Source organism: Canis lupus, chromosome 5, assembly GCF_048164855.1.
Source record: "Canis lupus baileyi chromosome 5, mCanLup2.hap1, whole genome shotgun sequence".
In the NCBI taxonomy this organism is placed as follows: Eukaryota; Metazoa; Chordata; class Mammalia; order Carnivora; family Canidae; genus Canis; species Canis lupus.
The window spans coordinates 61,037,326-61,058,789 of record NC_132842.1 but is presented as its reverse complement, the minus strand read 5'-3'; the positions used below and the strand labels follow the sequence as shown (position 1 = coordinate 61,058,789).

General features: G+C 50.1%; 1 protein-coding gene across 1 annotated transcript in view; it reads left to right on the top strand.

The window, feature by feature from the left end:
- Positions 1-21,464, top strand: part of SLC6A2 (solute carrier family 6 member 2) — a 47,565-nt gene that overhangs the window by 8,633 nt on the left and 17,468 nt on the right. Inside the window, exons 2-4 of the mRNA XM_072827024.1 lie at positions 2,483-2,614; positions 4,543-4,780; positions 16,647-16,785. Coding sequence (XP_072683125.1) covers positions 2,483-2,614; positions 4,543-4,780; positions 16,647-16,785 — 509 coding nt within the window. The remainder of the gene's footprint in view (positions 1-2,482; positions 2,615-4,542; positions 4,781-16,646; positions 16,786-21,464) is intronic.

Genomic DNA, 21,464 nt, shown 5'->3' with positions numbered 1-21,464 from the left:
AAGACGGGATCCCAGGCTGTGGCCTCTGAGGTTCTCAGCTCTCAGACCCGTGCAAGGCTGTCATGCATGAAGATACAGCTGGGCCATGGGAATGTGGTGGCTATAGGCCTTGCAGGGCATTAGCTTCCAGAAAGTTTGCAATCAGGCCTCAGTTTCTAGGACCTGCTGCCGGCCTGTTTCTAAGAGAGGCCTCCTCAGCTGACCTCAGTTGGCTGCCCCCGACATCCCTTACCGGCCCTTCAGCTCTACCCCAGCTTCCTCCAGATCATTCTGCAAGGGCACTTGGGCCAACTGTCTGCCTCAATCCCTCTTTGGCTCCATCTCCTGGGGGCCATAGCAAGTGCCACAGAGAGGGACTCAAAGAGATCCAGGTGTGACCCCCAGCTGCATACTTCCCAGTCTGGACAAGCTACTTGACCAAATCGGTGGTAATCATCTCTCAGGGACGGTTTTAGATGCATAGTTAGCATGTGGCTTGGCACATAACAGGTGCTTACTGATATCACCATCACCGGTGACCTCCATCAGCATCACCAGCCTCAGCGCCGTCCCCCCCGGGATGCTGTCCTACCGTGGACAGACGTGGGTTCAGGTGCCAGATCAGCCCTCTCTGTGTGTGAGAGGGACAGGGCTGGAGTTTGAAAGCAGATGAGGAGGGGAAGAGCGAGGTGGGTGCGTGGGCATTGCCAAGTAGTCCAGTGTGGAGCAGCGGATGGAGTATCGGACCACTGTAGGACCAACAGACTAGATGGCTAAGCTGGCTCCAGATCCCCAGTTTCCGAATATCCTCCCCTCTAAAAGACCCCGTTCAACTCATGTCCTTCATTTAGCCAGAATGTTCTGGAATCTGCAAAATATGTTGGGAATGGCTCTGGAGCTCTGGAGGCAGGCAGACCTAGGCCCGAACCCCAGTCCATTACTGGCTAGCAAGTGCTACCTCAGATGTTTCTGGATAAGGTAGCTGAGATCATAGATGTCCAGTGCCCAGTGCCTACTTGATACATAGTAGGGACTCACTTTCTGGGACTTTCCTGTGCCCACCATCTGTTGCTACAGAAGGGGAAGGGTTTCTGAGCACCGGGGCCAACCCTTCATGCTTTGTCCTTAAGAGCCCTCGGCTTCCTGAGGAGAAGCCCTGGGAGGGAAGACTGGAACTGACAGTCTGAGTAGCCGGGTGCCATGTGACTCTGCCGTAATTCTCTATAAAATCGAGATGGTCATCATCTCTGCATCTTAGAGCTGGTGTGAAGATGGAATGCGACCTTGCCTGGAAAGTGCCTGGAACAAAGCACAGGATGCTGCACTCCTCATGCTACCATTATGAAATATTTCCCAGTTTTCTGCACTTTGCTGGTGTGGGCGGGCCAGAGAGTGTTTGGTTTCCAAGGTTACGGCATCTCAGCCAAAGGCCAGAGGCGGGACGAGTGTGGATCTGGCCTGGCCACCTCCAGCTGCGTCAGGAAAAGGAGCTGGCATTTTGCTTGGGTCACGCTTGTAGCCGGGGCTGACATGGCACGTATCCCGGTGAGTCACCTTGCGGCTTCAGAGCCCGGTAAGCTCACCCGGGCTGCCGGGCAGAAGGAGACTCATCTCTGAGACTCACCCATGTCTCATCCCACCAGGAACTCTCTCGGGGATGAGTCGCTGCCCGTTGCCAGGGGCCTCCTCTAGGGCCCCCTGACTTCCCTGGTCAGAGACTTGTTCCCGGGTTTACCTACCTTCGGCTGCCTGTAGCAGGGCAGGGAGCCTGACATGTTGGAAGACCTGAATGCGAATCTTGCTTCTGTCACTTAACAGCAGCACAAGAGTTCAACTCTATTCTCTGCCCTCATTTTCCTCCAGGTGGCGTGGGGCGGGGGGGGGGGGGGCACATAGTGACCCAGTCTGGTTATGTCTCTTAGTGAAACTAAGAATCCAGTGAGATCGTGTTTAGGAAAGCCCCGCGTGACATTAAAATGAGACAAATACAAGCAAAGTTAGAAATTCAATCATACATAACTTTGGGCTCTGTCTCTCCTGCTCTCATCTCAATTTTCTGACCTATACTTGGGGTGACTGGCATTCCCCAGAGTGACAGTTCATGAAAGAAAAGGTTCTGCAGTTACATGAATTTGGTGACGACTGTACCTGTAAGCGTCCTCGTGGTGCTTCACAGTGTGTGCTCAGGTATCGAAGGCCAGAAGAATCCTGCAAGGAATAAGCCCATTCAGCTTTGATGAGCCAGATTTTACTGAACCTCATTTTATAGAACCTCATTAGCATGGGTGGTGGTTATTCTTGGTGCCACAGCAAAGATTACTACTGTGACAATTATTTGTAATCATTGTGCTGCATAATTCTATTTATTTACCACAGAGCACCCCATGGGAAGTGGCTGGGGAACAGGTGAAGAGAACCCAGAGACACTCTACGGGGGGTGTGGGGCTGGGCACAAGGCTGGGCAGGGCCCCAGGGAGTCACACTCTACCTCTGTGCCTTCCAGGTGCCTTTCTGATTCCATACACCCTGTTCCTTATCATTGCTGGGATGCCCCTGTTCTACATGGAGCTGGCTCTGGGCCAATACAACCGAGAAGGGGCAGCCACGGTGTGGAAGATCTGTCCATTCTTCAAAGGTAAAGAATGGGTCCTGGGCGGGGGTGGGGTGGGAGGGTTGGGTGTCAAAGGTTGTCCAAAAGATTTCCTTGGAGAAACTGTTCCAAAGGTGGGATCTCAGGTAGACCAGCTCTCTTGTGGGATTCACAGCTATTGGCACAGTGAAGAGCATCCACCGTTCAGAGTGACATGGAGAGCATTTGGTGTGTCAGGAGCGGCTTAGCCTAGAAAGTCTAGAAATCTGGGTACCAGTCCAGCCTCTACCACTGAACGACTGGAGGGTGTCTGTTTTCCGTATAGGAAATACTTACAGAAATGTCAGAAGTACCCAGCACACATACAACTACTCTCCCCTCACACTCCCATGGCAGACTAATCATGGTAAACTGATCATGGTAAACTGATCATGGGCCTTTCTGGGCTCAGCTAGAAACCTGTCCCACAATCCTTAATATAACAGCCATGACTGATTGACCACATCTGGGATAGGTGATGAGGCCTGCTTGCATTTGACTAGGAGCACAACTGTAGAAACTAGCCATAGCAGCTGCCATTTCTTGGCCCCTGTACATCTGTAAGGGCATGGAGGCTGATTTAGTGCCCCCCAAGCATTGGTTAGCAAACCGGGCCCAGATGGTACAGAGGGCCGTGATTCCTCTGCACCTCTTCTCAGCTGGCACATGTCTCCCGACTCTACCTTCTATGTACTCAGTCCCGTAGTAGACATGGGCTGGCACAAGAGGCTTATTAGAAGTGCATTGGTTAGGAGTTTTTAGTTTAATTTCCAGAAAGCCCATTCAAAGTGGCTTCAATGTAAAAGAGAATCGATTGGCTTATGATACAGTAAAGTCCAAGAGTTTCTGGTCAGCTTCTGGTGCAGCTTGATCCAGGTCCTTGAATAGTACCTGGACTCTCCACCTCTCTCCATCTGAAGTCAGCGTTAGCATCATCTCCAGCATATTCTACTCAGGCGCTAGCAGAACTGGCCATTAGCAAAGACAAGATGAACTCCTACCAACTTTAACAGTGACAAAATAAATCAATGATACCTTCTGTCCTCATTAAAGTTTCCAGAGAAGAGTCATTGGTTTTTACTTGAGTCATATGCCCATCTATCAACTGATCCTTGTGGCTGTGGGGAAGCAGAACTCTGACTGGCCAGGCCTGAGGCATGTGCTTACAGCTAAATCAAGGAGATAAGGGATTAACCTCACAAGCTAAGAATGCTTAAGGCTACTCCCTTAAAGCAATGCTACACAGGGGAAAAAAAAAAAAAAGTCTACTACGGGTAAAAGCCTAGAACGAGCTAGCCCAAGAGGAGCTTCCAGTATATTTAGGAAGATGAGATTGGCACATGCACGAAACAGATGGTTGAAAGTAGGGCCCAGAGAGCACACAGGGCTGAAGTACTAATCAGGGAGTTTGTTTGGGGTTCCCTGGAGGCAGGTTCTGAGACAAGGGTTTGTGTAGGGAATTATTTTGGGAGGTGATTCTAGGAAGCACTGTTAGAGGACAGAGAAGGGGAGTCAGCCAGTAAAAGGTATGTCACCGAGCCAGTTCCACCAGGGCCCAGGGGCTCATCCCACTGGGAGAGAGTATTAATGTGCCTCACTGTTATTCTGCCCAAGGGGTCAGGGACCTGGGATACTTACACCCTAGTGTCTCCATATACTCTAGTGCTTACACTCTGGTTGCTCCCTGGGAGCATTAAGGTCCTGGCACTTCTGGCCTGCCTGATAGGTGGGCCAAGGGGCTCCAGTGGCAAGAGAGAGCACTCAGGCAAAGGGATGGTGGGTTCTCAGGACACAGAGGTGGGCTCTGACAATCTGACACAGGGTGCCTAGGGGTCTGGTCGTGCAGTGCCAGTTGGAACTGGCTCCCCGGGAGACATGGCTCTGGGACTAGGCCTGGGGAAGCCCCTGCCTGACCCCTCTCTGCCCCCACACAGGAGTTGGCTATGCTGTGATACTCATTGCCATCTATGTTGGCTTCTACTACAACGTCATCATCGCCTGGTCGCTCTACTACCTCTTCTCCTCCTTCACCCTCAAACTGCCCTGGACTGACTGTGGCCATTCCTGGAACAGCCCCAACTGCACGGATCCCAAACTCCTCAATAGCTCCGTGCTGGGCAACCACACCAAGTACTCCAAGTACAAGTTCACGCCAGCAGCAGAGTTCTATGAGTAAGTCATCAGCTCCTCGTCCTATTCACACGGGCACACCAAAACCTGTACTGGGTAGGACGTGGGCCAAAGACTAATGAAAACCACAAGAGAGGAGGGGACACCCCAGCCAGCATTTGTAGGGTGCACTGAGCAGCCACTGCAGGCCTGACCCTGGGCTAGGAGCTGAAGATACGGCCATGGACAGGGCAGTGGAGGACCTCGTGTCTGGCACAGAAGTACCACGGTGGAGAGAAATATAGGTAGGGGAGGTAAGCAGGTAGGGGAGGAAGATCACTTTAGAGAGCCAGTGGACCCTTCAGGAAATGAAACACATTTTAGGAAGCGCAAGTGCTCCTAAGGAACTGAGACCAGATAGGTATGTGGTAGAAAGGGATGATGGGGGAGAAAGGAACATTGGCTTGGGTGGTCAGGGAGGGCTTCTCTGAGGAGGTGCATGAGAACTGATGAAGCCAGCCAGGGGAGCATGTAGGGAGCTATAGCTTGAACCCAAGTGGGAACTGATCCTGATGCTGTCGCCTGACCCACCCCATGCTGCCTTCTTTCTCTGGGGCTTCCGACGGGGCAAGCAGCTGGAGCTTGTGAATGAAATTCAGGAAGCGGGAGGCAGGCCAGCTCTGTGCAGCTCGGGGGAAGTATTTGGACCACGTGTGCATGAGAGTCACTGACTGGTGGTAGAAGACAGGACATCTTTTTTGAAAAGACACTTTTTCATGATTTCAATATTGAAATCATTTCAGACACAGAAAATTCATAAAAATAACACCTAGAGCTCTTCTTGTATACCCTCCATCCACCTGGCACCTTATGTAACCATAGCACAATGATTGAAATCAGAGAATTGATGTTCATATACCGTTAAAGACCTTTTGTTGAATTCATCAATTTCCCACTCATGTTCTTTTCTGGCCCAGGATCCAGTCCAGAGTGTCGCTTGCCCTTCATCTCCAACCTGTGAGAATCCTTTGCGCTTTCCTTGGGTTTCATGACCTTGACACTTCTGAAGAGCACTGGTCAATTATTCTGTAGAATAGCCCTCAGTGTGGATGGGTTGGCTGTTTTCACCTAGATAAAATGAAGTTAGGCATTTTTGACAAGAATACTGTCCTCGGGCACCAGATCGGGGGTATGTGACGTCAGTCTCTTATTACCAAGGGTGTGAACTGTGATCACTTGGCAAAGACGGTAGCTGCCAGCTTCCTTCCGTGTGGAGAGAGCATTATTCCTTTTGTCCAAGTGTCTTCCAGGGAACCACCTGATGTTATGTAAATATCTTGTTTCTCATCATACTTTTACCCACAATTCCTGAGCATCCATCAATGACACATGCGAGGAAAGATTATTGTTATAGCATATATCTAATTGTGATTTCCTATTTCCATCATTCCTTCCAGATTAATTGATTGGAATTCTCCTGTAAGGAAGAGTTGTCCCTTTCTCCCAATTTATTTATTCATCTGATCACTCATTAACTTATTTTTTTGAGATATAATTGGCATATAACATTGTTAGTTTCAGGTGTACAGAGACTTGATACAATGATATATTGCAAAATGGTGACTACAAGAAGTTTAGTTAACATCCATCACCACACATAATGACACATTTTTTCCCCTTGTGATAACTTTTAAGATCTAGTCTCTTGGCAACCTTCAAATCTACGGTATAGTATTGGTAACTGGAGTCACTGTGCTGTACCTGGCATCCCCGGGACTTATTTATTTTATAGTTGGATCTATAGTTTGTATCTTTTGACCCCTTTACCCTGTTTGCCAACCCCCAACCCCTGACTCTGGCAACCAGCAATTTATTTTCTGTCTATGAATTTGGTTTTTTTTTTTAAATTAACATTCCCATTAAATGGGATTATATAGTATTTATCTTTCTCTGTCTGACTTATTTCACTTAGCATAATACCCTCAGGATCTGTGAATGTTGTCACACATGGCAGGATTTTCTTCTTTTTTTTTTTTTTAATTTTTATTTATTTATGATAGTCACACAGAGAGAGAGAGGGAGGCAGAGACACAGGCAGAGGGAGAAGCAGGCTCCATGCACCGGGAGCCTGATGTGGGATTCGATCCCGGGTCTCCAGGATCGCGCCCTGGGCCAAAGGCAGGCGCCAAACCGCTGCGCCACCCAGGGATCCCGATTTTCTTCTTTTTTATGGCTGAATAGTGTGTGTATTTATGCCATGGTACGTGTGTGTGTATGTGTGTGCATGTCACACTTTCTCCCCCCAGAAACACACACACACCATCATTTTTTATACATTCATGCATCCACAGATGTCTTGTTTCCGTGTCTTGGCTCTTATAAATAAGGCTGCAGTGAACATAGGGGTGCAGATATCTTTTCAAGTTAATGTTTTCACTTCCTTCAGATAAACACCCAGCAGTGGAATTGCTGGATCATAGGGTAGTTCTATTTTTAACTTTTTAAAAAAGATTTTATTTATTTATTTGACAGAGAGAGAGCGCGTGAGCGAGCATGAGTGGGGGGAGAGAGAGGGAGAAGCAGACCCATCACTGAGCAGGGAGCCCGACATGAGCTCTATCCTAGGACCCCAGGATCATGACTTGAGCATCCCCACCCACAGTGCAGGAGGGGTCCCTTTTTCCATCCTCACCAGCTCTTGTCTTATTTTTTGATGGTGGTCATCCTAACAGGTATGAGGTTATGATACCTCATACTGGTTGCGATCTACATTTCCTCATTCATTCATTTATGGCTGAACAGGCTTGTGCATGGTTATTTAATTCTGTGGTTTTAATCCAGAACCATCTACATTGATCTTGTGGTTCCCCTGGATCCTGTCATCCTCTAGTCCATCCTTTTATGTCTTCAGGTGGGTGATGGTCAGCTTGTCTTCAGCCACCTAACGAAGAATGTTTGCTCGTTGGGCTCTTGAGAATGTAGCACATACTGTCTCTATACCTCGGGTGGGAGGTGAGCCCCCCCCACCTTTAGCAATCTCGGCACAAGTGTTAGCAGATAGGCAGGAAGTCCTGTTACAAGCTGTGGGATGGGACAGGGAAATCCCATGGGGACCTCACTTTCACAGTGTCCATGGTCTGCAGGAGGGTCTGGCAAAACTGTTCTTTGAAAGACCAGATGACAAATATTTTAGGGCTTTGAGGGCCTTATGTCTCTTTCATATTCTGCTTTATTTCATTTTATCCTTTCAAAAGATAGAAGCCATTCTTAGCTCACAGGCCACAGCCTGGACTTGGCATGAGGGCCATAGTTTGCTGCCTCCTGTTCTAGAGCAAGGCTGCGCTGCAGTGATAGAAAACTTCTCCATCTGTGCGGTTTAGTGAAGGAGCCACATGTGGCCAGTGGAGCTGTTGAAACATGGCCAGTGTGAGTGAAGAGTTAAATTTTTAAATTTTATTTCTTTTTAATCAGTTTACCTTTAAAGAGCTGCATGTGGCCTGTGGTTACCACATTGGACAGTTGAGGTCCAGAGGATGAGAAAAGACAGATTCATAAAAGACGAAATGCTAGGACCATCAATCCTATGGATTCTCTGCTCCAAGGACCTGGAGTGAGTCCTGATTATCTGGAGATTGGGGTCACTTAAGGACAGTTTCCACCCTTGCCATCTCAGGGCAGTGGGGTCAAGGAGATATGGTTTGGCTAAAAGTGGCCTCTGGAAAATTTGCTGCTTCCTGAGGCTTGGGGGACTAAGGGGCTTAGGGCCCAGGATCACCCTCAATGAGCCCTCGCAGCAAATTTGCTAAGGGTCCCGGCCGTTCCTGTCTACCTCCCTCTATATGTGCTCCTTGAGACCTCCAGCAGCCATGTGCAAAACCATATAGGTTTCAGGATTTGAGGGGAGAGGGGCCATAGTTGTCATAAAATTCGAAGCACATCTGCAGCCCCCTGAGGGTGATGCACTGCTGTTCCTTGCAGTGGACATCTCTTTGCCCAGCAGCGTCATTCCTGTCCCCCTCACTATCCCATGAACAGCTTATCACTTAACCATGCGTGTCCAGCTTTCTGCTGACTTCCTGGTATGTATTACTTCAATTGAAGTCTCACCACCAGCCCCACAAGGGTTCCGTCACTCTTCGCCCAGTACCCACACAAAGGGGCTGTGAATTTTAGCTTCATTTGCAGATGAGACCATGGATTTCTGGCCCACGGCACCATGGCCAGTGCTGTGCAGAGCCCAGATTCGGGCCCAGGCAGCCCAAGGTTGCAGGACTCTCTTGCACCTGCTTCCTCTTTGCCCCTCTAAGCACCCTCTCTCCCCACCCCAGCCCCTGCCTCACCAGGCAGTGAAATCCAGAGCCTGCCGTCCTGACCTCTGGCTTGTATTGCCTTTCCGCCTTTCTAAATGGCTATTATTTACAAACATTGTCATCATCACAATTCACATTTGTCCAGCTTTGATTATATCCCAGGCATTGTGCACAGTGCCTTTGCATTCTGACCACTGTGGTCTAGAATTATTCTTGTTCTATGAATGAGGAAACAGGCACAAGCAGGAAATGACTTGTCCAGGGTCACACAGTTTAGAAGTGGCATCTGAAGTGGGTTTGAACCCAGGTGGTCTGGGTGGAAGGGCCAAGCTCCCAGCTCAGTGGAGCGATTCAGAACCACCCAGAGAGCTTTAAAACACACGGATGCCTGGACCCTACCATCCAGAGGCCCTGATTACACAGGTCTGTGTGCAGCCAGGGCACGGGGACTCCACAGCTCCCGTGGAGACCCTGGTCTCTTAGCCACTGTGCTTTCCTGTCTCGGAGCAAGATTCTCCCTGGTTCAGGCTGACATCCCAACGGTGTCCTGTAGTGGGAAATCCAGGCCCTCCTTCCCCCTTCTGACGAGCGCGGCCTCAGAAAATCCCCATGCCTTGGGAAGCTCGCAGGGCAGGAGTGAGCTTTTAGGCCTCCCTGGTTTATGAGTGTGGTTGGGACCAGGAGACAGCAAAGGAGCAAGGGCAGAGGCTGCTTCTGATACATGTTGTAGGCTCCACACTCGCCCCTTCACCATCTCGTGCTAAAGGAGAAGACATGACTCTTCTTTTTGCTCTTGGCAACCCTTGTCCTTGTAAATTAAAATGGAAAATGATAGTGCCTGTTGTCTCTGGTCTAGTCATTATTTGGTTCCTCCGCTGGCGCCTAACTGGCCAGCAGGTCTGCCCCAGCGGGGACGCCCAGCAGGAGAGAGTGGCCAGTTGGGTGTGGAGACCCAGCCCCACAGTCCCCCAGGCCCAGCCGTGAGCAGAATGTGGTGGAGGAAGATGACTTTCTCCTTGCGGGCCAGGGCTTGGGGCATGCGGTGGGGAGCAGCCCCCCTCCCCCGGGGGGGGGGGATTACTCCTATCTCACAGATAAGAAGGTGGCAGGTCAGGTTTTAGGGAAGTGGCGGAGCAGGGATCCCAGCCCCGGTGGTCTGGGCCAAGGCTCCCACCTCCACACCCCAGGCTTTCCTGTCTTCCTCCCCCACCCACTCGGGATGGGACGAGTGTGCGGGAGTCTCTGCAGGTGGATAGAAGCCCTTCTTATGCCCCTCTTTCTCACCTTAAGCTGGCTTTTGTGTGCTTCTGTGTCACTAAGTCAGGAGCTGCCACTGGATTTTTTTTTAATGGCACTTTTTTTTTTAATGGCACCCTTTTATCTAAACGTTTCTGCTTTAAAAGAGTCACCCCAGCTCAGTCTGGGGAGCCAGCAAGTAGGACTCTCAGTGCCAACCCGGAGGAGTCTAGGTCCTTTTTTCTCCTTCCCCAGAGCCTGCTGGCCAATTTTGTTGCCATCTTGTACTCATTTAGGCTGATAGATTGGAAACCTCATCCAAGGGAACAAAACCAGTCTCCCCAGGCCCCAGGCCTGAAGCCAAGGAGCCGGCAGCTGAAAAGAAAGCATGATGCTCTGTAACTTTATCTGTAAAAGGGCCCCATTGGTGAACATGTTCGGGAGACGGAAAACCTCTCCCCCCTGCCTGTCCCTGATGGGGCAGAGAGGTCCCCCTCCAGCCCAGCACTAACCCTCTGGGTTCAAATGTGAAGCAACAAATAGCCCGCTTGGCCCACAGACTTCGGAAAGCCTGGACCGTATACTTACAATGATTCATTTTCGCTAAACGGCTGGAAAAGTATAACAAATCCAAGTTACTGGTACTAGCCCTGAAGCTTGGCCTGCTGGGGAGAGGCTGGGTTCACATTTCTTTTCCCAGGAATCAGCTCAGGAGTCTGACCTTTTCACTGGCAAGAAGTATCTAGACCAGCCCTGAAAGCCTGAATGTGGACATCACATGAACCGTGGGGGCCTTTCAACTGTCCGGCTGGACACTGGTGTCATTTTAGCATGTTTCAGGCCAAGTACAGTTGGTCCAGTGCCTTTCTTCATCATTTTAATAGTCAAGTTGGCCAAATGGTTAGCAACACCACTCAACACTCAGCCCATGATACAATGAAGAAGCCAGAATTAAGAGGCAGATGGGTTCAGCACCTGATTCTGGTTCTCTATCTTTTTGAATTTGCCTACCCTCTCTTCTTCTTTGTTTTCTCTTCCCTTCAGCTGTTTCTCCCCTTCCCCCTCCATCTCCCCCACTTCCCCCAACCATCTTCCGGCCTCCCTCCATCTCTTTGTCTCTCTCAAGGCATAAGAGAGGAGCCTAAGTGAGGGCATCATTTTGAGTTGAGACTAAACCAGGCAGACAAATTGGGCCAGGAAGTGCATTCTAGATGGAAAGGAACAGAAAGTTCCAAGGCCTAGCGCAATAGGTGCTTCATATGACGGAGAAACGACAGTGGTTGGCCATGGCCAGGAGCCCAAGGCAGGATGTGGTGAGACGGGGGATGCCTCGGGCAGGGGACAGCTAGGAAGGGCCTCAGGTTCTGGAAGGCTTATGTTTTTGTCCTTTAGATTGGGATTTCGTAACCTCCACCCCTTTAGTGCCGCAGGTTGGGAAATTCTCTGCTGGGGGCAGGGCAGTCCTGTGCACTGGGGATGTTTAGTAACATCTCTGGCCTCTGCCCACGAGATACAAGCAGTATCTCCCTCACTCCAGATGTCACAGCCCAGACATTGCCAAACATCCCTGGGGAGGCAGGGGGCAAAACTTCCCCCATCAAGAAACACTGAGGTGATGAGGAGCCTTTGAGGACCCAGGGGTGGGAGAGCGACATATTAGAAGGGCACGACAGACAGATGGATGGCTCTACAGCAGCGCAGCCTGGAGTGCAGCGGGGGAGTGGGGAGAGGGGGAGACTTCTCTACCAGCCCTGGGGGGGAGGGGGGCGGGGGGGGGAGGAGAGTGTGGGTCTGGCCTGGGACAGGCTGAAAGGGCGGGGGCGTCGGTAGGTAGAGATCAGGAAGCAGGGTTAGGAGGGGCCAGGCACGGAAACTGATTGCATGGGGAAGCTGATGCAGGGTGAGTAGTTAAAGCCACATCTGGCCTGGGGGCCGCAGGGCTGGGAGCCGTCCGGGGAGGGGTACGTGGGCCTTTGTGGGCCGCACAGCTCTGCCCATTCACTCACACTTGCTCACCTGCTGACACACGTGTCCGTCCACACCCCCTCCTGTCCGTCTCCCTCCCCCCTCCTCCTGCCACACCTGTGCACTTCCTCTTAGCTCACCTGCTCTCGGGCACCCAGCAGAGATGGCACCCACCACCCCTCAGGGGAGCCTGCCAGCTGACTCCCTGGGGCTAACTCCCTCGGACATTTTGGGGGCACTCCTTAGTTCCTTTGCTGCTCCTTGAAGGCTAGGACGAGATTGTGATAGTTACGATGACCATTTGTGGAGCATTTCTTGAGTTCTAGGCATGGTCTTGCGTTCTGTGATTTCATCCTCATGAAAGCATCATATTGAGAAGGGAGAGGGCCCAAGGTGGAGAATATTTGCACCAGCTTCTGTGCACCCCCCCCCCCAAACCCTGCAGGAGATCCTTGTGGCCGGAGCCAGCACCTGCTTGTCCACAGCCTGGCCCCCAACACTGCCTGGCTCACCGCAGATGCACAGAACGAGTTTGCACAATCAGTGAAAGGATGCAGGCCGCCCGTCGCTGGTGGCAGGGCCAGGGCGGGAGCCCAGGTCTGTCCGACCCCAGTTAGGGCCCGTGGTCTTCTATTTGCCTTCATGTTCTTGCAAATAATAGACATGACAATCTGAAAGGGTGAATACCTGAATGCGTGAGTTCGTGCGCAAGGTCAGTGGTGGCCTCCACAAGTGCAATCACCTGCCCAAGGATAAGATAACCAGGTTTCCAGACTCAGGGTACAGTTTTCCCCACAAGTGCAGCATCTCCCACTGTCATATGCCATCTGCCTCTGATTCTGTGGGCTCCTCTGACACCCAGGCATACAAAATTTTCCAAGCCCACATTTTATGAGCCTCTCTGAGCCTTTTTTCTTTCCCCTTAGGCACAGAAAGCCAATATTATTTTGCCGGGAAAGCAAAGACAATTTCTGGAAGACTCAAGCTTGCTCTAAAGAAAACCTGTAATTTAGGCAGAACCTCTTGTTCGAAGGGTCTCAGCCTTGGCTGCCCAGTAGAATCGCCTGGGGAATTGAAAAGACGCTGGCGCTCTGCATGGGTTCTGAGTTCATTGGTTGAGAGTAGGGCCCAGACATCCGTAATTGTTAAAAAGATCTCCACGTAATTCAAATGTGCAGGTTCAGAAGCTGATAGGGCTCCAAGTTACATTCTCCATACCTCGTATTTCTCTTTTGGGGGGAGTGGGTAAGTGAGGAAGAGGAGGGAAGGGAGGAGGGTTGGTAGGGGGAGAGACTGATACAGATAGGCAGGGAGACGACTGACTACCCCCCAGTTTATCCACTGTAGGTGTGCAAACTTTTGCCATTAGTGATGTCCATCTTTTGAGTTAAAGCCCTCCTCTAGGAAAGGACAATATATATTAAACTACTTTAGCCTTTAACAGTAGTGTACATTTATCAATCAGCTGCTCTCTGAACAGACCTCTGGCTGAGAGCAAAGTGCTATAGGATGAGACACAGGGAAGTTAAGTTTCTTCGTTGGGGGGAGTGGATGGTCGCCCTGGACAGTGTGAGGAACGTGAACGGAAGGCTGAGGACCTCTCCAGGTTGGGGAAGAAGCTGCTGAGAGAAGTGAGGGCATGAGAAGCTGAACCTCTGTGCTCCCTGGTTCCTCATGAGCGGGCCCTGGGGTCTCATTTTTTAGAAAATGGATTATTGAATTTAGCAAGAAAGGGTGTGAACAGGTGTTTCTGATCCAACACTCTGCTCTGAGCTAACAGGCCTGGATGTCAGGCCTGGGCTTATAACTGGGACCCAGAAATGGCTCATTCACCTCCTCACCCTGAGAGAGCCTTACATGCAGCCAGCCCTCACGTGGTAGGAGCAGGGATGGGTTGGGAAATGAGACAAGAGCCACAGGAACTGGAAGGATTGAAAGATCCATGCCAAGAGTAATCATGGAGGCCTCCCAGAGGAGGTGACATTGGAGCAGGGCCTTGAATGGTGTTGGTAGTTTTCTGGCATCTGAGTGTAGGGTGCAGTGGAGGATGGGCAGGGACCAGTTCTGGGTGCCCTTGAAGTTCTCTCAGTTCCCAACACTATCCTTTTAATGCTGTGTCTGGTGCTAGAGTATAAGCCCGCCATGCAAGGCACTGTGTACAAGAGTCCCCAGTGTATAGCTGAGGCCCTGGATGAGCCTGCTCCCAGTGGGCCCTCCCTGACAGATGAATGACCTGGGTGCGGGGGGGGGGGGGCACCTTACCAAGCTGTCCTCTCTTCTGCGGAAACAGTTCGGCTTTCTTTGTCTTGCAAGGATGCTGAATTGTGAGAGGGTCCTCCCGCCCCTGGGATCTGGTCTACTATCTTAGCAGTTGGTCTTAATCGACCTTTGGTTAAATTCTAAGGTCTTTGATTAGATTAGTAGCAGCTGGTCATTTTGTGTGCAATTCTATTTACTCCTTCTTCACTGTAGATTGTAGGAGAGACCCCAGTAGTCTTAAACCTCATTTTATTCTTTTTGTCTTCCTTACTTTAAAATACCCCACTTTTTTTTTTAAGATTTTATTTATTTATTCATGAGAGACACAGAGAGAGAGGCAGAGACACAGGCAGAGGAAGAAACAGGCTCCCTGCAGGGAGCCTGATGTGGGACTCCATCTCAGGACCCCAGGATCATGACCTGAGCCAAAGGCAGATGCTCAGCAGCTGAGCCGCCCAGGTGCCCCTAAAATACCCCACTTTTTATTGAAGGATACCATATTAGAAAGAAGTGCATATCCCTAAGGGAAATGTCAGGAATGTCACAAACTGAATGCAGCCATGTTACCAGCACCCAGATCAAGAAACATAACCAGTATCCCAGAAGTCCCTATGGTATCCCCTCCTATTCAGCAACCCCGTCCCCACCTAGGATGTACCTGCACTTCCTGACTTCCAACTCCTTAGATTAGTTTTGCCTTTTGTAGTTTAAATGAGTGTAATTAGACAGAATTAGACTTTGGCTTTGGTTTTGACTTCTTTCTCAAAGTATTTTGTGTGAGATGTCTATTCATAGAGAACTAGTTGCTTTATGATATTCCATTTTATGAATATATCATAATTTATCCATTCTACTGTTAATGGATATTGGAGTAACTTTCAGTTTGAGGCTATTGTTATTAATGCTACTTTGAACATTCTAGAACATGTGTCTTGATGAACATATGTACACATTTCTATTGAGTAAATACCCAGGAATGGAATTGCTAGGACACAGGGTATGCATACCTTTAGCTTTAGTGGATATTACCAAATAGAAGAAACATTTATTCTCATCTTAGTCCCTAGACAGGGATCTATAAACTCAGCAACATGAAAGTTTGGGATTAGATAATTCCTTTTTGTTGTTAAAGATTTTATTTATTTGGAGCATGTGGGTGGCTCAGTCAGTTAAGCATCTGCCTTCGGCCCAGGTCATGATGCCAGGTTCCTGGGATGGAGCCCTGCATTGGGCTCCCTGCTCAGCAGGGAGTCTGCTTCTCCCTCTCCCTCGATGCTCCTCCCTGCTCTCACTCTCACTCTCACTCTCAACTTGAGATTGAGAGAGAGAGAGCATGGGAGAGAGCACAAGCAGGGGGAGGACCAGGAGCTGGGGGAGGGGAAGAAGCAGACTCATCACTGAGCAGAGAGTCAGAAGGGGGGGCTGACCCTGGGACCATGACCTGAACCAAAGGCAGACACAAAGGCAGAGACAGAGAGGCAGGCTCCTCATACAGAGCCTGATGTGGCCTCTGATCCCAGGACCCCAGGATCATGACCTGAGCTGGAGGCAGATGCTCAACCACTGAGCCACCCAGGTTCCCCAGGACTGGATAATTCTTTATTGCTAGAGGCAGTCCTGTGCACTGCAGGATGTTAAGGCCATCCTGTACATTGTAGGATGTCCCCAGTCACGATCTTCTAGCACGGCCTCCTCCCTAACTCATGACCATCAAAGGTGTCTCCACACCTTGCTAAATGTCCCAGTGTCCCCCTGAGGGCGGGGACGTCAAAACTGCCCCATCACTCCTATTGAGAACCGCTGCGCTGCTGTGAGTGCTCTCAGGGCCAGGACTTTTCCTGTTATTTTACCACCATCTCCCCAGGACCAGGCATGCAGGTAGCACTCAAGAGATTTTTGTTACATTGAAAATTTTTGTTAAAAAACAGATGTGAGCGGGAAGACTTGCCAGACAGATGATTTGCAGGCCCAGGCCAGGCCAGTCCCCGGCACAGGCTATGACTATGCGGAACAGGCCCAAACAATGCAGGGCACTGGCCGGGGCAGCCCAAAGCTGGTTTCCAGCAGTTTGCACCTTCGGGGAGGCCTGTGGGCCAAGGCCTTGGTCATCCTGTCTGACGACATTGTCTCCCTGGTCCCCTCTCCTCTCCTCCGGGCAGGCGTGGCGTCCTGCACCTTCATGAGAGCAGCGGGATCCATGACATCGGCCTGCCCCAGTGGCAGCTCCTGCTCTGTCTGATGGTCGTCGTGGTCATCCTGTTTTTTAGCCTCTGGAAAGGAGTGAAGACATCAGGAAAGGTAATCTTTGTTTCTATTTAAGTTGGGAAGTTGGCCTAAAAAAAAGATTTTTTTTTTTCTAGCTGTAACTAGGTAGTTGGCAAAAAGCAAATGTGGAAGTGGAAGTAGAGAGCTGGGGTTTGCACACTCCCCAGCTCTGCCACTGGCTAAGTGGGAGACCTTCCCTAAGCCCAAGTCTCCCAGCAGTAGGGTGGAGGTGTGCATCAGGGCTCCATGCTTTTCCACCAAAGCTCCCAGGGATTGGGACACCCCAAGTGTCTCAGGCAAAAACCTAAAGCAACCTATTCTTGTGTATTGGATAAATCATGAATTCTGGCCTAGAACTTGATGCAAATTTGCATCCTTCTCTGGAATATAACCATCTCCTTCACTATGAAACCAGTGTACTTCATCCAGCAGAGTGGTGAGTGCCTGCAAAGAAAGGTCTAGGTTTCCTGGGAAGAGGGCTATGGGGAGGGGGCCGGGGACATAAGAGGGCCACCAGAGTCTGCATTCTAACCTGTGTGACGCTTCCCCACCCCTGTATGGAGCCCCTCATCTCATGGCCCATGTTGATTCTGAGCCTGGGGAACATCATGAGAACAACCGCATTTGGACCCTATGGGGTCCATGTGGAGCTTGACTGGTCCTAAAGAAGCTATCATTGAGAAATGCTCCTTGTATTGTGATCAGCTACTGCTGCATAACAAAACACCCCAATGACTACCCCAAAGATGTAGTCATTTAAAATAACCATTTTGTTCTCGTGATGGTGTGGGTTGACTGGGACCAGATAGGTGGGTCCTCTGCTCCTTGTGCTGTTGCCAGGCTCCATATCTGGGGGCATGGCTGAGCTGGAATGTCCAAGATGGCACACACTCATGGATGGTGGTGAGTACTGGCTGGGAGCCCAGCTGGAGCTGTCAAGCGGAGCGTCTTGGGTAGTTTCCACAAAACCTCTCCAAGTGGCTTGGGCTTCTCACAGCATGGCGGCTGAGTTCCAAGAGCAAGTTCCAAGCAGACAAGCCCCAGTGTGCAAGTAGCTCTTCCAGTCTCTGCTTGCATCATGCTTGCTGTTGGCCCAGTGGCCAAGATAAATCTTATGGCGAAGCCCAGAATCAGTGTGGGAGGAGACTCACACAGCTGTGGGTTCACTGGGGGTCATGAGGCCAACAGTCTACCATAATCAAGTAAGTGTGAATTTGTAAGGAGCTTCATTAGACAAGTGATTTGGCAAGTGGCATGCGTCAGGGGAATGTCTGGTATTCCTAGAGTCCGTGGGTATGCCAGTGAGAGCAAAGACAGTGACAGGGAACCAGCAGCCAGTGGGGATGAAATCAGTCAAGAAAGGCTTGAAGTGGAACTTCCTAACAGCATGGTGGAGACACAGAGTGTACCCCAAGGAGGAGCCAAATAAAATGCAGACCAGGGCTGCAAGAAATTCTGTGATAGGGCAAAACCAGGCTAGGACCCCTACCATTCTAGCACCTGGTATAGAGTAGGTCTTAGTAAGTATTTATTGAAGCATTCATGAGGAAAGGAAGGAAGGTAGGAAGAAAGGGAAAAGGGTGGGTGGATAAATAAGTTGGGGAGCCTCACTGAGTGTTCCTTCAAATTCAGTACAACTTATTAAGCATTTATGGACATTTATGGACGCACCTGCGACATGCCAGGCTTGATACTAGTATTAGTGACTAAAGAATAAAGACCAATTCCTTCTCCAATTGCGTATCTTCTTATATGTATTACAGACAGGCATAGGTCAACCCGTGTTGCTAGTTTCTTGAGTCTTCATCCAGAGACATGTGTGTCCTTCTCTAAATAAACAGTAATGGTCACAAACTGTACAACATACTATTCTAGGTCTTGATTTTTTTTTTTTTAATTTTTGACTTTAAGATCCTTTCATATCAGGGAGTCAGGTTACATTTTAACTGAAATACAAACTGTATTTTGCACCAGCCCTTGAATCAATTTAGCGGATCGCGACAATTTTCTAAGAAGGAAATGGACTGGAATGCATTGTGCATGGTAAAGGAGCAGCTGGCTTTCGGAGTTTGGATTTTAGCTATAGCCATCCGCACGTGTGTGTGTGTGTGTGTGTGTGTGTGTGTGTGTATTTTGTGTCGATCTACAAGTTGTTTGTTAACATGAGTTGTCATGGTGAAAAAAAGTGAGAGATCCTGCATTAGAATTAGCTCTTTAAACCAAAGACCATGGAGAAGGTGGCATTTGGCCTAGGTCTCTAAGGACAGGAACAGATAGGGATGCGGAGAGGGAGGGGGTTTTCAGCGGAAGGTTTTCAGCGTCAGTGAAGCCACTGAGGTGCCGGAGCCCCAGGCCAGCCTCGTCCAGCCCCTCAGCTCCTCTCCTGGGTCTCAGGAGCACGGCTCTCTTGGCCTCTGCAGGCAGCAGAATTGCAGACATCTGAGCTTTACTACTCTCCTGGCGTGGGCGCGAGGCCACCGCAGCTCCTGATGTTGCATTCCAAGATTAAGTGCCCTAGAGCCATTGCCAGGGCGGGTACAACCGGCCCCAGCTAGTGTAGCACTTGGTCCGATGGAGCAGGAGTGGCTGATGGGAGATTGATGGGAAGAAGGAGCAGAGCTGAGCATGCTCAGTTCCTCTGTGCAAAGGCACCTTCAAGGAGTCATGCCCCCCCTTCGGCCCCTAGGGGAACCCCACCCCCCACCAGGTGGAAACTTGTCAAACTGAAGCCACAGCCCACATTTTCCATAAATCCCCCCAAACCAAAGCCACAGCCCACATTTTACGTAAATCCTCCCCCAGCATTCTGCTGGCGGCTGAGCAGGAAAGGGCCCCTGGCTGTCCATGGGGGAGGGAGCTTTCCAGAATAGGGAGCTTCACTCAGGACATTCCTGTGCCCGGTCTTTAATTGTTTTTATAAACTGGCTCAGGAGAAAATCAAGAACACTGCTGATTTCTGGCCAGACTACATCTGGAACAGGACGGAGCTTTTCTTAGCAGGCTTCCACAGCCGCAGAGCAGCCTGAAATGAATTGCGAATGTTCACACTTCCCGGCTTGGCAAATGAGGGCTCTGTGCCCGGGAGGAGATGTGACTCCATTCCACGGTGGCAGCAGGGATGGTGGGGGGCGGGGCACAGTCTGAATCAAGGTAAGGGGTGACCCCACATCACGCACTCTGACCTTGCCCATTGACCATCTCAGGGTAAAGGGCAGAGGTTGGAGTGGGGAGTTAGCCTCCAGGGAGTCAGTTAGGGAGCATGCGTGCTGCTGCTTGCAATTCTAGAGTCCTGCATGCCTCTCCCATCTCCCGAGTCTTTGGCTGAACTGGCTTTTAGATCATCAGCCTAGTCACCGAGCCCCTAAATGTCAGACAGAAGGCACACAGAGGCCATCTACGCCAACCAGCTCATACACATGGGGAGGCCGAGGCCTGGAGGGGGACAGGGTGTCACCAAAGTCTCTGGCATGGCTAGGACTTGACCTTGACTCCCAAATACACAGGGAAGTGAGTGATTAAGAACATGGCTTTGTGACCAGAGCACCTGGGTTGGAGTCCAGGCACCACTGTTTCCTGCTGGGTGACCTTGGAATTAATGCTGCTCCCTACGGAGGGCAGTTAGTCATCGTGCCAACCTCCAGGGTCATTGGGAAGATGAACAGGAGGTCCTTGGTCCAGGGCTGGCAGATGGAAATTGCTCAATACATGATCCTTGTCCTGCCTTTGTGTCCTTCCTCAGCACCCCTTCCAATGCTCTGTCCCCACCCCAGAGGTTTGCAGACTCTGCTGAGGAGGCTCAGCGCAGCTCTGGGGGGAGTGGCGGGCCCAGGCTCCTACCTGCTCTGCCTGAATTTTCAGAAGCCTTGGGCTCTCCTATGCCTGGAGATAAACCAAGACAACAGAACTGGCTAGAGATGGCCACCACGTTCCGCCACTGCACTGCCAGGCTGCCGGCTGTTTGGGGGACGGTAAAAGACAGAGCACCTCTCAGATTCTGGCAAGAGTGGTAGGGTTGGGGAAAAAGCCGGACCAATTAAAAAAAATGAGTTTTAGAATTTTTAAATAGAAAGGTCATTTTGTTGTTTGTGAGTTTCAACACCTAGTTCTTCTACCCAAGTCTTCCCACTAATGGTTCAATACAAGCTGGTCCTGCCTTGCCTTAGCTACTTAATTGAGCCCATTATTGGAACCATCGGTGGGTCCAGTTAGTGACTTAATTGGACCCATTGCTCAAATGCAAATGATATTTTTATAGTGAAGAACATCATTTGCATGGGAGTGATGAATATGCTAAAATATTTACAGATCAGCATTTTCTTAATGTAACATCAGTACAAGCCCTCACCCCATAAATCTTGTATATTTTCATTATTTGTGCAAATGTCCTTAAAACCCAGTTCAGAAGATGACACATTCTGAATCATTAGAGGCTAAATCAGTGCAGTTTTGTACTGATAAAGCACAGACATTTATCATCCCTGTGTTAGAGTAGACCTTCGTGGTGACCCCGCGCAGTGCTTCTCAACCTTTAATGCAAGTAAGAATCACATGGAGGGAGGGCTTGTCAAAACTCAAGAATGCTGGGTCTCTCCTTGACAGTCTGATTCCACAGCGTGGGAATTTGCAATTTTGACAAGCTCCTTAGGGGTGCTCATGTCTCTGGTCCATGGGCCTCACCTTGCTCTAGGCAATCTTGTGCCTAATGCCTGGAT